This window comes from Lutra lutra, chromosome 13 (assembly GCF_902655055.1).
Source record: "Lutra lutra chromosome 13, mLutLut1.2, whole genome shotgun sequence".
In the NCBI taxonomy this organism is placed as follows: domain Eukaryota; kingdom Metazoa; phylum Chordata; class Mammalia; order Carnivora; family Mustelidae; genus Lutra; species Lutra lutra.
This window is the reverse complement of record NC_062290.1, coordinates 13,452,653-13,465,670: the sequence shown is the minus strand read 5'-3', so window position 1 is coordinate 13,465,670 and position 13,018 is coordinate 13,452,653. Positions and strand designations below refer to the sequence as shown.

Here is a 13,018-nt window from a genome sequence, read left to right as displayed (position 1 = left end):
TTTCCACTGCCTTTTACAAAGCTCCCTTTACCTGTTTTGACACCACAGTGTTGAACAGGAAACAGCTGCTACCCCCTGGATGCCCCCCCCCAACCCCCTCCCCAGACTCCATTGCGTCCTGGGAGGGTTCGTGCCACCCTAAGCTTCTAGGGCTGTGGCATGGAGCCTCTAGGTCGTCTTCTGTGCTGTTTTGTGCCCCAGAGAGTAGAGAAGGCACAGAAGTTTTTTTAGGGTAGTTAGTTTTATTAAGATCCATCTCTAAACCTTTATCATGGAAAAATGTTAAATATTGCTTTCATTTTGGTGGGTAAGTATATATGCTTTCCACTGTTCATCTCTCTATGCTTCTAAAAAACCTTATTTCTTACAATGAATGTAATACCTAACAGATATATTTTAGTTCCCTCTCGATTTCCCATCAGACTATTAATTCTTTGAGACTAGCCTTACTCCACGCTTGGCACAGGGAAGCGCTAAAGAAATGTTTGCCAAATGTGTTTTTCTCTCTATAGCATACTTTTGGACTCTATGTTAGACTATGAACAACCTATTCAAAGTTCTACTGCTTGAACTTGTCCTTCGCATTGGGCTGGTTTTTCATTAAACTGTAAAATAAAACACTTGTGGGGAGTAAGACACTAATTTTGATTTTTAGAGCTCATTTTGAGTGCCAAAAATTGTGAAAACTGCCCCGCTTCTCCTGTTCAGGCCAGTAATACCGAAAGTGAACAGACAGGATCCAGACTGAGACAGCATCCTGATTCATGCGTGTGGTGGTTTTTTTCCTTTGGCAAAAGTTTGCCTCGGGACAGGAAGGGCATTGGAGTTGTTTGAAAGAAGTCAGTGAGCTCTGCGTGTTGGCGGATAGTTGTTTAGCGAGTATGACTCATTTATTGATCAGGTTTGGAGGTGGACAGAAAAACACTCACATGGCTAAAAGGCTGTGCTGTCCTGGTCACCTGGAAGGAAGGAAGGCTTGTTTGGTTCTAATCCTGCATAACTTTTGAAAGTAGATAATGCTGGGAGAGGTATATTTTGAAGTGAGTTTTGGTATCAGCCAATTATTTCTATCCAGGACTGCAAGTAGAATTAAATTTTTTTTTTTTTTTTTAAAGCATGATTATAATGACTTGGAGGGTGCTAGATCAGTGCACAACTTTCATAGTCCATTCTGAGCCCGAAACAATGAAAAATTAGTGTTGAGAAGATTCAGTTTGCTTATGAAGCACTTGGTTTTTTGAACATGTTTCCTCAAGTGGCTTTATAAAGTAAGGCTTTTAATGATCTTGCCCTTTTACTGACAGGATGCTGGCATATGGTATTTATTCCACAAGGAACCTACGGGGGAATCCAGTGGATTGCAGCTCTTAGCAAAACCAGAACTCACTCCATTGGGTATATTTTATAACAACCGAGTCCATTCAAATTTTAAGGTACGTTCCTAGGTCTTAACAAAAGCATTTCATGTGATTTCCAAGGTGAAGGATGGAATGCCGAGACATGCAGAATGCTGAGAAATGACAGTTTTCAGTAAAACTTGTCATCGGAAAAAGTAATTTGGGATTAAATAAGCAGACCCATAACCCTTCCATGTTGAGAATTATGTACAGTATCCACAGGCATAGCACCAGCAGAATGCATGTGCATTCAAACTGAGTAATGAGAATGATGGGCTTGATCCCTGCGTCCACGTCCCCTCGCTCATTCCTTCCTTCTCCCACCTCCCCTTCTTTCCAGTCGTTAATATCATGTTTTAGGGCATATACACATTAGATAAGAAGCATCCGTTCTCTCTGCTCCCAGTTCACAGAGTTGGTAGAGGTTCCTTTTGGGCATTTAATACTAATTACGTAGTAAAATATTACTTACGGTATTTGACCTGACTTGAAACGATGCAGATCAAGTCAATAAAAGGCCACTTAGGAAGTCCAGGTTCTATGATATTCATCCCCACCCTCGAGTATAACTATATTTGCCTCATTTTGTGCTCACAAGGCACTTTGATTTTTTTTTTAATTTTTTTTTAAGTAACATATAATGTATTATTTGCCTCAGGGGTACAGGTCTGTGAATCGTCAGGCTTACACACTTCACAGCACTCACCATAGCACATACCCTCCCCAATGTCCATAACCCTAACCCCCTCTCCCTCCCCCATCTCCCCCCCCCCCCGCCCCCCACCCCCGCAACCCTCAGTTTGTTTTGTGAGATTAAGAGTCTCTTAAGGTTTGTCTCCCTCTCGATCCCATCTTGTTTCATTTTTTCCTTCCCTATCCCCCAAACTCCCCACCTAAGGCACTTAGATATTTTCATTTATACGATACAATGCCCAGATTCTTTACCCTGAAATGAGCCGCATCAAAATTCAATTAATGCTTCCCATTTCCGATATGGAGAGGACCCTTTAAAAACCTAAGTGTGGTATAATTTGAACAGTGGAATCACTTGAAGACTTGAGAGAGCAAAAAACCTCAGTCAGAATTATGTTTTTTGTGCTCTGAGGAGCTGATTGAGGCTAATCGTTGTTGAGATTACCATTTCAAACCGGAAATCCTCAAGATTTTCTAATTACAGTGGTATAAAAAAAATCTCATTCTAATTAAATTTTTAATGTCCTACGCCATGAGGACATGAAGTGATCTGTTAGCTCTAAGAATATTAGATCTAAATAATAATCTAATAATGGTTAGGTTTTAACTTGTTTAATTTGGGGTTGACTGTCCGGAATAATACTTTGTAGCCAAGGGAAACGGATCCCTGGGAGCCCTCCGAGAGGAGCCAGTGATCTTTGGATCAGTCATAAAGAATAGCAACACCGACCCTTCTGCTGTGGGTCCTCACTAAAAATCCTTCTTTTTATCCTCACACCCATTCCTCTCTCTCTATTTCACTGAATGAAACCACTGGCCACCCAATTGCCCAAACTTAGAACAGGAATCTTTATTGCTCCCTTTCCTTCACCCTTAGACATTTCCTTAAATACTAAAGCATATCGTACCTCTTAAAGAAGCCTTGCCCTATCCCTTTTCCCCCGTTAATGACTCCCACAAGTCTAGGGCACCTTAATTTTTCTTCTGGATTATTGAGGTCGTGTCCTACCTCGTCTCTTACCTCCCTTTTTGTCCCTTTCTTTTTTTTTTCCTTTTTAAAAAATTAATTAATTAATTTAATTAATTGAAATTCAAGTAACAAAGTGTATTATTCGTTTCAGAGGTAGAATTTAATGATTCATCAGCTGCATATAACACCCAGTACTCATTTCATCAAGTGCCTTCCTTTATACCCACCACCCAGTTACGCCATTTCTGTCCCCTTGTAATCCATTAATCTATCCTATTGGCGAGAGCATTCCTTCCTAACATGCGGTTACTTGCATTGCCTTTATTAAAAGTCCTGTGGAGGGGCACCTGGGTGGCTCAGTGGGTTGGGTCTCTGCCTTCGGCTCAGGTCGTGATCTCAGGGTTCTGGGATCGAGCCTGAGTCGAGCTCTCTGCTCAGCAGGGAGTCTGCTTCCTCCTCTCTCTCTGCCTACTTTGTGATCTCTGTCTATCAAATAAATAAATAAAATCTTAAAAAAAAAAAAGTCCCGTTGAAGTGACTCTCATATATCGACTGTGTTGTCCGCCATTTGCTTCTCTTTAGCCTTCTTTCTTGCGTTTCCTCCCTTCTTACATTTCCTTTGAGTCTATCTGACACTTTCTTCTCAGATGCTCTCTCTCACCTCCAGGCTTTTTGTACAAATGATATCCCTGAGTGCTTTCCTCTGGGCTCTTCAGCTGCTTCCCACCCAGTCCCCGTCCTTCATCCCAACCCATGCTTTTGGGTGGTTATGTCCTCCCCATTCTTCCTGGTTCATCTTTAGGAGCTCCCTGCTTTGCGGGGACCTTCCCTGCAGCCCGTGTCTCCCACCTGTGAGAAAGATCTCACTTGATGCCCCTCTCTGTGTTGCTCGAGCATTGTCTACTTCTTCATCATATGCTTATCATGCTGGATTGTGGTTGTTTACTGAATGGCAAGTCTCCCTGCCAGTTTATATACCAGCAACAGCAAAGACCATGGCTTTCTTGTTAATGTACAATGCTCATTGCCTCCCAGAAGGCTGGCACTAAATAAATATTTGTTGAATGACTGAGTATAATTAGATCAAGTAAAATATCTGGTAAAGTTGCTGTTTGTTCCTTTCCCCTCTTTTTGGTAGGTGTGAGAAGCTACAACTAATTTTCATGAATCTTTATGTAACGTGTAGCTCTAACTTAGGATCCATATTCATTTCAGTCCGTGATTGTTGTTTTGCAGGCCGGCTTATTTATTGACAAAGGTGTCAAGACAACCAACGCCAGTTCGGCAGACCCAAGGGAGTACCTCTGTTTGGATAACAGTGCAAGGTAGAGTCATCCTTTGACCTCATGCTCTAGCCATATCTTGCCAAAGCAAAACTTCCTGAGTCAAGCCATCGTGCTCTCTTCTCCACCAACACATTTAAACTGAAGCGTTCAATGTTTGCAGGAGAGCATTGGGAAAACATTTCTTTCTGCTGTTCTAAGCCCTGTGGCTGGTTTATTTGTTTTAAAATCTTACTGAGATGCCAGAGAAGTCAGTACTTTGTCCAGCTTTTCATAGTTGTAAATCAATGTGAAAGAGAGATGCGGAACGAGAAAGAAAAAGGAGAGAGAGATGCTGAAAACAGGGACTACATTTGGCATAAAGTAGAGCATGATTCACTGCAAAAACAAGCTAAGATGTGTTAGTGTCATTCCTGAAAACCAAGGCATGGGGAATTTATTGTTAGTGGTCAGAAGGGAACATTGCATTGAATGTATTTCACAGGGAAAGGTCTTGAACTTGATGAGCAAGCTAGTTTGGTTCATTTGTCTATAGGCTCAGAGTCCCATCATCACTGGGCTCTGTATTACTCTCCTTTATAACCACAGAATGTGGTTGGAATAGGGAGAACATTTCAACAAAGTTCTCTTACGTGCTATATGAGAGCCAAAATAAATAACGTGTCTCCAATGGAAATAAGAGTTTCTGGAAAAGAGATAACAACTTAAAGTCCTGTTCAGCAGAAACTGTATGTGTGTTATTTTCTGATACTTCAAGTTGACTGACCCACGTCCGGTTTTGGAACGGTGCTAGATTTAATAGGCTCTGTTGATAGACATTTAAGAAAAAGATACCAGGCCCTATTGTTCACGAGGGAGTAAGATAAGAGCTACACTGTAGGTCGGTGAGTGCGTTTAAGTGTGAGGCAGGATTCTTGCAACACAGTAATAAGACATGAGGTCAGGAGAAAACTGGGCAAAGTACAGTTAGTAAAATTACTCATCAGGATTCTTTAAAGGTCAAGTTGAGCCTGAAATATCTTCAGGCAACGATCAGATGGCATGTGAAAAGCCAAGAAACTATGGACATTATTTAAATAAAACACAAGTCACTGGACGTTTAATAGCTGAGTAAGAAATGAAAAAGGGAAAGAGGAGATGAATTTAAAAGAGAAAAAGGAGCATAGAGATGAGAACCGACGGTGAACCAAGAAGATAATATTAACTGGCAAAACAAATAAATCTTTGCCGGCAGGACACTTCTGCTTTTTAAGAGTTTATTTTAACTGGTGGAACGAAGAGTGTGTGGTTTGCTTAGTATGAACAGAAAGATCCTTAACACAACACAGTTGACTCTCTTCCCTGCCCGAAAAAAATGATGTGTGTGTGTATGATGGATGGATGAAAATATATTTTTCAGAATTCACTAGAATTCTGAATTAGTTCAGAATTAATTAGACTTGACAATAAAACAATTTACCCACAATGGCCTGGATAACACAGTGGGTATGTGTACAGGAGATTACGATGATGGTAGTTTTTTCTCTGCTCTTCATTATTTCTCTTGCCAGTTTGTAAGTGCATACATATTGGGAATTAGACTCCATTTGGAAGTTGTTATAGAAAAGAACTGATTATAGAAGATGAGTAATGAGGCATTTGGCACCTGGTGTATACCTTTAATTTTGTACAGACTAACGTGTAGGCTACGCCCACATGCATTCATGCAGTCCAGACATGAGTAAAAATGATAAACCTCTAACACAACGAGTAGTAAGCCAGCCCATGAATTAATCTCCAGCTCATGGGATCCAGAAGATACTTAGTCTGTTCATCAAAGGGGAAGTTGCTTCAACAGTTGATCAGATGAGCCTTTCCTTGTGTCTTCAAGATGTGAAATGACAGGCATCTGAAGAGGGGGAAGTGTAACCCAGGAGAACTCTTGGTTTGAGATTGGGACATTTCATCCAAAGGAATGAAAAAGCATGAAAACCAACTAGTCTTTAAAGCCAAGGGCAATTAAGGGAGGTTGGAAAGCGTGCTGAAAGCTCATGGGTGACGATGACGAAAAATTGGGAATGTTAACTATCATCTCCACCTCAAGTGGGAAAGAGGTTGAAAATAAAGAGCGTCCAAGCAAGTGGTCAATGATTGATTTCTATGGATAGGAATTTGTGAAAGGACAAGATGGCGGCAGCAGTGCTGCTTTCCGATACTATTTTTTTTTTTTTTTGGCCTGATTTTAGAATGTTGTATAGTTTTCTTTCCAGAACTCTTGCATCTGCTTGATATTATGTAAAGACTGTGAAGCTGTTTGCCAGCAAGCACAAGGCCAGAGAATAGACGATAGCCTAGAGCCAGACTTTTCAGTCCTGAGGTCAGAGCTATTTAGCATAAGAGGTCATATACATGGTTCAAAGACGGATATAGCGCTTGCCAGACTGGTCTCCTGGGTTCCATTGTCTACAGTCCTTTCACCATGTCACAGCGAGTGACCAGTTTTTAAGAGAAAGTGAAATCTAGTTGTATTACTTCCTTGCTTCCTGGCTTCTGAAGACTTTCCATCACGTCCATCTGTCTGTCTGTCTTTCTGTTTATCCACCTACTTTATTGAGATATTCTCAGCATGTAACCGAGCCTACTTAATGTAAACAAGTCAAGGAGTTTGGGGATAGGTGCCCAGCCAAGAAACCATCACCACCATCAGGGTCATAGACCTAGCCATCCACTCCCAAAGTCTTCTCTGACCTCCTTTATGATTTTAAAAAGTTAGGAATATTTTTTATGCATATGTGGTATGAGAATTTACCCTAAGATCTTAGTCTCTTAGCAAATGTTAAGTGCACAATAGAGGATTATTAGCTGTGGACACAATCTGTATGGTAGATCCTTAGAATTTATTTATTTTGCACAGGGGCACCTAACTGGCTCAGTTGGTTAAGTGTCTGACTTGATTTCGGCTCAGGTCATGATCTCAGGGTCACGAGGTCAAGCCTCGTGTGGGGCTCTTGCTGAGCGAGGAGACTGCTTGAGATTCTCTCTCTCCCTCTGCCTCTCCCTCTGCCCCTCTCAGTCTTGGCACATGCACATGTGCTCGCTCTCAAAAAAAAATTAGAATTTATCTTGCATAACTAAAACTTTGTGCCCTTTGGCCATCACCTGCCTGTATCCTGCTCCCCCCTGCCCTCACAGCCATTATTCTCTGGTCTGCTTTTCCTACTGCGTTTAGAATAAAGAACCGTATCCTTGCTGGGCACATGCTTAGCTCTCTATCCTCTGCCCCATGCTTTTTGTTTTTGTTTTTTCTTTTCTTTTTTTTTTTTTTAAGATTTTATTTATTTATTTGAGAGAGAAAGAAAGCACAAGCAGGGGGAGCAGCAGGCAGAGGGAGAAGGGGGCTCCCTGCGGCGCTCCATCCCAGGTTCCCCCCGGGATCATGACCTGAGCCGAAGGTAGACGCTTAAGTGACTGAGCCACCCAGGCGCCCCTGCTCCGTGGTGTTTACTTTCCAGCCAACTTGCTTGTTCTCTGAATGTGCCAAGCTCAGCCATGCCTAAGAACCTTTGGCTTCTTTTTCCATCATAGCACCTACTGTGTGCCAGCAACCAAGGTAGGGGCATATCAGCAAATACCTTGCTGACTGCATGTTTAAAAATCTCAAACTGGGGCACCTGGGTGGCTCAGTCGTTGAGCATCTGCCTTCAGCTCAGGTCATGATCCCAGGTCCTGGGATCAAGCCTCACATCCGACTCCCTTCTTGGTGGGAAATGAGCTTCTCCCTCTCCCACTCCCCCTGCTTGTGTTCCCTCTCTTGTTGTCTCTATAAAATCTTTTTTAAAAAAATCTTGGGGGGCGCCTGGGTGGCTCAGTGGGTTAAAGCCTCTGCCTTCGGCTCAGGTCATGATCCCAGGGTCCTGGGATCGAGCCCCGCATCGGGCTCTCTGCTCAGCGGGGAGCCTGCTTCCTCCTCTCTCTCTGCCTGCCTGTCTCTCAGCCTATCTCTATCTGTCAAATAAATAAATAAAATCTTTAAAAAAAAAAAACAAAAAACAAAAAAAAATCTTGGGACGCCTGGGTGGCTCAGTGGGTTAAGCCACTGCCTTCAGCTCAGGTCATGATCCCAGTGTCCTGGGATCGAGTCCCACATCGGGCTCCTTGCTCAGCAGGGAGCCTGCTTCTCGCTCTGCCTCTGCCTGACATTCTGTCTGCCTGTGCTCACTCTCGCGATCTCTCTCTCTCTCTGACAAATAAATAAATAAAATCTTTAAAAAAATAAAAATCTTGAACTGCTGAATTGGTTTTTGAAAAGCTATCTAGTTGTCCCCCCTCACCCTGTCCCCAAGCTTTGTAAGATAAAGATAGAAATGATCTTTAAAAAAAAAAAGAGGTGACCTTATGGAATTATTCAATTTGTTATAAGGGACAGTTTTTTACACCAATTATTTGACCTTTTTACTAAGGTCCTTGTAAGGGGGACACCCAGGTGGCTCAGTCAGTTGAGTGTCTGCCTTTGGCTCAGGTCATGATCCCAGGGTGCTGGGATCAAGTCCCACATCGGGCTCCTTGATTAGCGGGGAGCCTGCTTCTCCCTCTGCCTGGTGCTCCCCCTACTTGTGTGCATGAGCTCTCTCTGATAAATAAGTAAAGTCCTTAAGGAAAAAAAAAGTCCTTGTAAGTGTTCTGGAAGGAAGAGAATAAAAGAGGTAAAATTCAGTCTCTGTAATGAATAAGTTAATTAAATAAAATCTGTCTTAAATTTAGGCACGTTTAAGGTCTTGAACTAGTTTTAGCTCTGTGTCTAAAACATTTTTGCCAGCATATAACTCACATAATATTCCAGTTCGCATATATGATTGTAGAAATATCTGATGAATTTATTCAGTATGTTTATATTAGTGTCGTGTAGATTAAGAATTTGTGAAAACATACCAGATTTCCCGGTCTGAGAGTTTTGTTTGGAAATGGTTTTAGTGTTTAGAATGTTCTGTAGTATCCCAGTCTATAATATAAGTTGATTTAAAAAAAATAAGAAGTTATGAAAGTAGTTTTCTGGAATCTTACGTAAGTAAACAAAATTTTTTTTCAATATCTAAATGCCAATAATGAGTTTGTAAGTTGTGCCTTAAGATTTTGTTTGTTTGTTTTGGTCAAATATAAATCCTGCCTTTTGACACTTAAGCTTACAATTGTAAATAGTTGGTTTCCACTGCTTTTTTAAAAAACTTCCTTTTTTTTTTTTTAAACCCCAAGGTTTAGGCCTCATCAGGATGCAGACCCTGAAAAGCCACGTGTTGCTGCTTTAATTGACAGGCTCATTTCTTTTAAAAATAATGACAACGGAGCCTGGGTCAGAGGAGGAGACATTGTCGTTCAGAATTCAGCGTAGGTATTCTCTGCAAAGTCATTGTCTGATAGCACTGATGTATGCACAAATTTAATTATTTATTTTCCAGTGTATTTATTTTTCAAGTCTATTAAAAAATAAAAAAAAACCCCAGTGTACTGAAAGTACAGTGATACTTTCTGGACTTCTAATATTAGTACTATTATTATTTTTAAGTATGTTTATTTTTAGTAATCTCCACCCTCGATATGGGGCTCAAACTCACAATCCTGAGATCAAGAGTTGCATACTCTTTTGCCTGGGCCAGCCAGGCACCCCTGGAATCATATTATTGTTCCTAATAGAGAGGGTGAGCTCTGAGGACGTAAGCTCACGCTCACAGACTGTGAATGTTTGGAATCGTCTCATTCCACTGCTTTTATTGGAACTGAACCTGTCTGGGGACATGAGAGTTTTTTGATGAGATTGAACAGAAACTGGGGCTTTAACTTGATAGAACAAACATGGTCTATGTCAGAGAGCTAAATAAAGATTTTGAAACTACCTGGATTTCTTTCCTTTGCTTTTGGAAACTCAGAAGTTTGCCTGATGCTCCTTCACTGCCATTCAAAACAGAAGTCGTGAATTCCACCTTAATAAGTCTGTTGACTTATGTCTTAACATGACTTGAAGCAGTAAGCATCTTGCTTTTCCCATTTTTATAATTTTAGAAGTCTTGATGTACGTTGAGCTAAGAGTTGGTGTTCGAGAGTCTAGAAAAACATGTTTTTTTCTGGCTGGCACTCATGTTAGCTCCTTGGCATTTTACTGTCACCTCTGACTTTCATGGTGCAAAAAAATTAATTTTGTATGAAGTCTGTAGAAGTAGCTTAGGTATTAGTGTTGAAAAATTTGAAGAGGATGTTATAATCTAATTGTTTAAAAAATAATTATGGGGGTGCCTGGATGGCTCAGTGGGTTAAGCCTCTGCCTTCGGCTCAGGTCATGATTTCAGCGTCCTGGGATCGAGCCCCACATCAGGCTCTCTGCTCAGTGGGGAGCCTGCTTCCTTCTCTCTCTGCCTGCCTCTCTGCCTACTTGTGATCTCTCTGTCAAATAAATAAATAAAATCTTTAAAAAAAAAATAATTATGAAAATAACAGTGACAGGTCACACTGACAGGCTGCTTCCTCTGTGCCAGGCACTGTTCTAAAGGGGTAGAATTAATTAGGATGTTTAATGCCCTCATCAACTCTGATGAGCAGGGTTATGTTATTGCTTCAACTTGTAGGTGAGCAAACTGAGGGAGAGTCGGGCCGAGTCATTTGCCCAAGGTCATGCAAGGTCACGCAGGTTCCTGCATCCAGTAATTGGCAAAGCTAGGATTTGAACCGGGTACCTTCTCTATGGAGTCTGTGCGTTTAGCTGCTGGGAAGCGAGATGCCTTCTGTGGTCTTGGAGAGTAAGCATTATTGGAAGCTTCTGGATTTCCTAAAACTTGAATACTGAGAGAAATGATCTCTTGTTACATGAGATGGTAAATTAAATGTTCTTTTATTCTCTTCTCTTGCAGATTTGCAGATAATGGAATAGGGCTGACCTTTGCCAGGTTTGTAATCACTTTGGAAATACTTCCTCGATTATTTTAAAGCTATAAGGTACAATAGCCTGGGTATTTGTTTTTGTTTTTACTTGATGGGACATAAGAGTGTTCTATTACTGTATTAGCATTAAAGAAAACAACAACAACAAAACAGCACCCACTTCCTAGCACCACTAGAAGGCCAAAAATACATTTTTCTTAATTAATAGAATTTGTACCAAAGTTGGAGGTTAATATAGCTGGAATTCCATAGAAAGGTAGGCTCATCATATTTTTTATTTGGAAGAAAACACTTGAGGGGTGCCTGGGTGGCTCAGTCAGTTAAGCATCTGCCTTTGGCTCAGGTCATGATCCCAGGGTCCTAGGATGGAGTCCCACATCAGGGCTCTCCACTCAGCAGGGAATCTGCCTCTCTCTCTCCCTCTGCCTGCCATTCCCCCTTTTTGTGTTCTCTCTTTGTCAAATAAATAAATGAAATCTTTTTAAAAAAACAACAAGGAGAAGAAAACACTTGAGAAGAAGGAAATAACAGTTGGGAACATATTAAATAACCTCTTTCTTCGAAGCCGGTCTAACTTTGCAGTGATCTCTAAGACCTGAACTTTTTATGGGACAGTTATTTTGGCTGCTGTCGTGAACCTGCTTGCCCGTGAACTGTTACATTCATGGCAGGTTCATTCTCCCATGTACAGTGCTGTTGCTTGAGACTAAATCACCCATCGTTGCTGTGAAATGCAATTTCATGTGTTTACGCCACAAACCACGTATTGATTTCTATGAGGTATGCTCACAGTTTAGAAGGACTTTTTGATGACTTGATAATAGGTATTTGAAAAAGCTCCTGGCTGCTTTGAAAACCAGCTTTTTCAGCTGTAGCTTGCCTTTTTTTTTTTTTTAAGATTTTATTTATTTATTTGTCTCCAGGAGAGACACCCCTTGTGAGAGTAGCAGGCAGAGGGAGAAGCAGGCTCCCCATTGAGCAGGGAGCCTGACACTGGGACTTGATCCCAGAACCCTGGGGTCATTGTCTGAGCTGAAGGCAGACGCCTAAGCGACCACGCCACCCAGGCACCCCCAGCTATTTATCTGAGAATTGATTTAAATCTCCTGGCAAGGGGAGGGTAATGTTTATGCTCATTTTCACAGCGATGGAAGCTTCCCAAGTGATGAAGGCTCCAGCCAGGAGGTATCCGAGTCTCTCTTTGTTGGGGAGAGCAGGAATTACGGCTTCCAGGGTGGTCAGAACAAGTATGTGGGCATTGGAGGGATAGACCAGAAGCCCCGGACCCTGCCTCGGAATAGGTAAGCATTGCTTTATCAGCGGACGGTTATATCTGAACAACAAATGAAAACCCAACCCTTATGAAAGCTTCTGTAGTAATCCTGGGTGGATTGGTTCCCACCGTGCCATTCTTCCCACCTTATCTAATTACCACTACTATTATTTTTGGTGTTATTGCTATTACAGTTGTGTATAGTATCTTCTGGAATTCTGGAGCATTAACGATCGAACGCTTTATAGATTTCATTATCCACTGTTTAAACGAAGAAAACTATCTCATTTTTCATTCCTTGCACAAGGCCTGATAAAAGCTGCTGATTTTTTTGTTTTCTTCTTTCTTGAGCCACAGAAAGTTGGCCAAACTGTAAACTATGACATGAGGTCACTTTTGCCTCCATCTGTGAGGTTGGTTTGCAGAAATAGCCACTGGAAAAAGGAAATAACCTATTGCAAAGAGTCCTAGAGAATAAGAGTGGGCAGTTGCCAAA

General features: G+C 41.4%; 1 protein-coding gene across 1 annotated transcript in view; it reads left to right on the top strand.

Annotated features, from left to right (window-relative positions):
* The window catches only part of CEMIP2 (cell migration inducing hyaluronidase 2), an 84,997-nt gene that overhangs the window by 44,135 nt on the left and 27,844 nt on the right, over positions 1-13,018 (top strand). Inside the window, 5 exon segments of the mRNA XM_047699331.1 lie at positions 1,305-1,433; positions 4,297-4,385; positions 9,573-9,704; positions 11,219-11,254; positions 12,395-12,550. Of these exon segments, the coding sequence (XP_047555287.1) occupies positions 1,305-1,433; positions 4,297-4,385; positions 9,573-9,704; positions 11,219-11,254; positions 12,395-12,550 (542 nt within the window).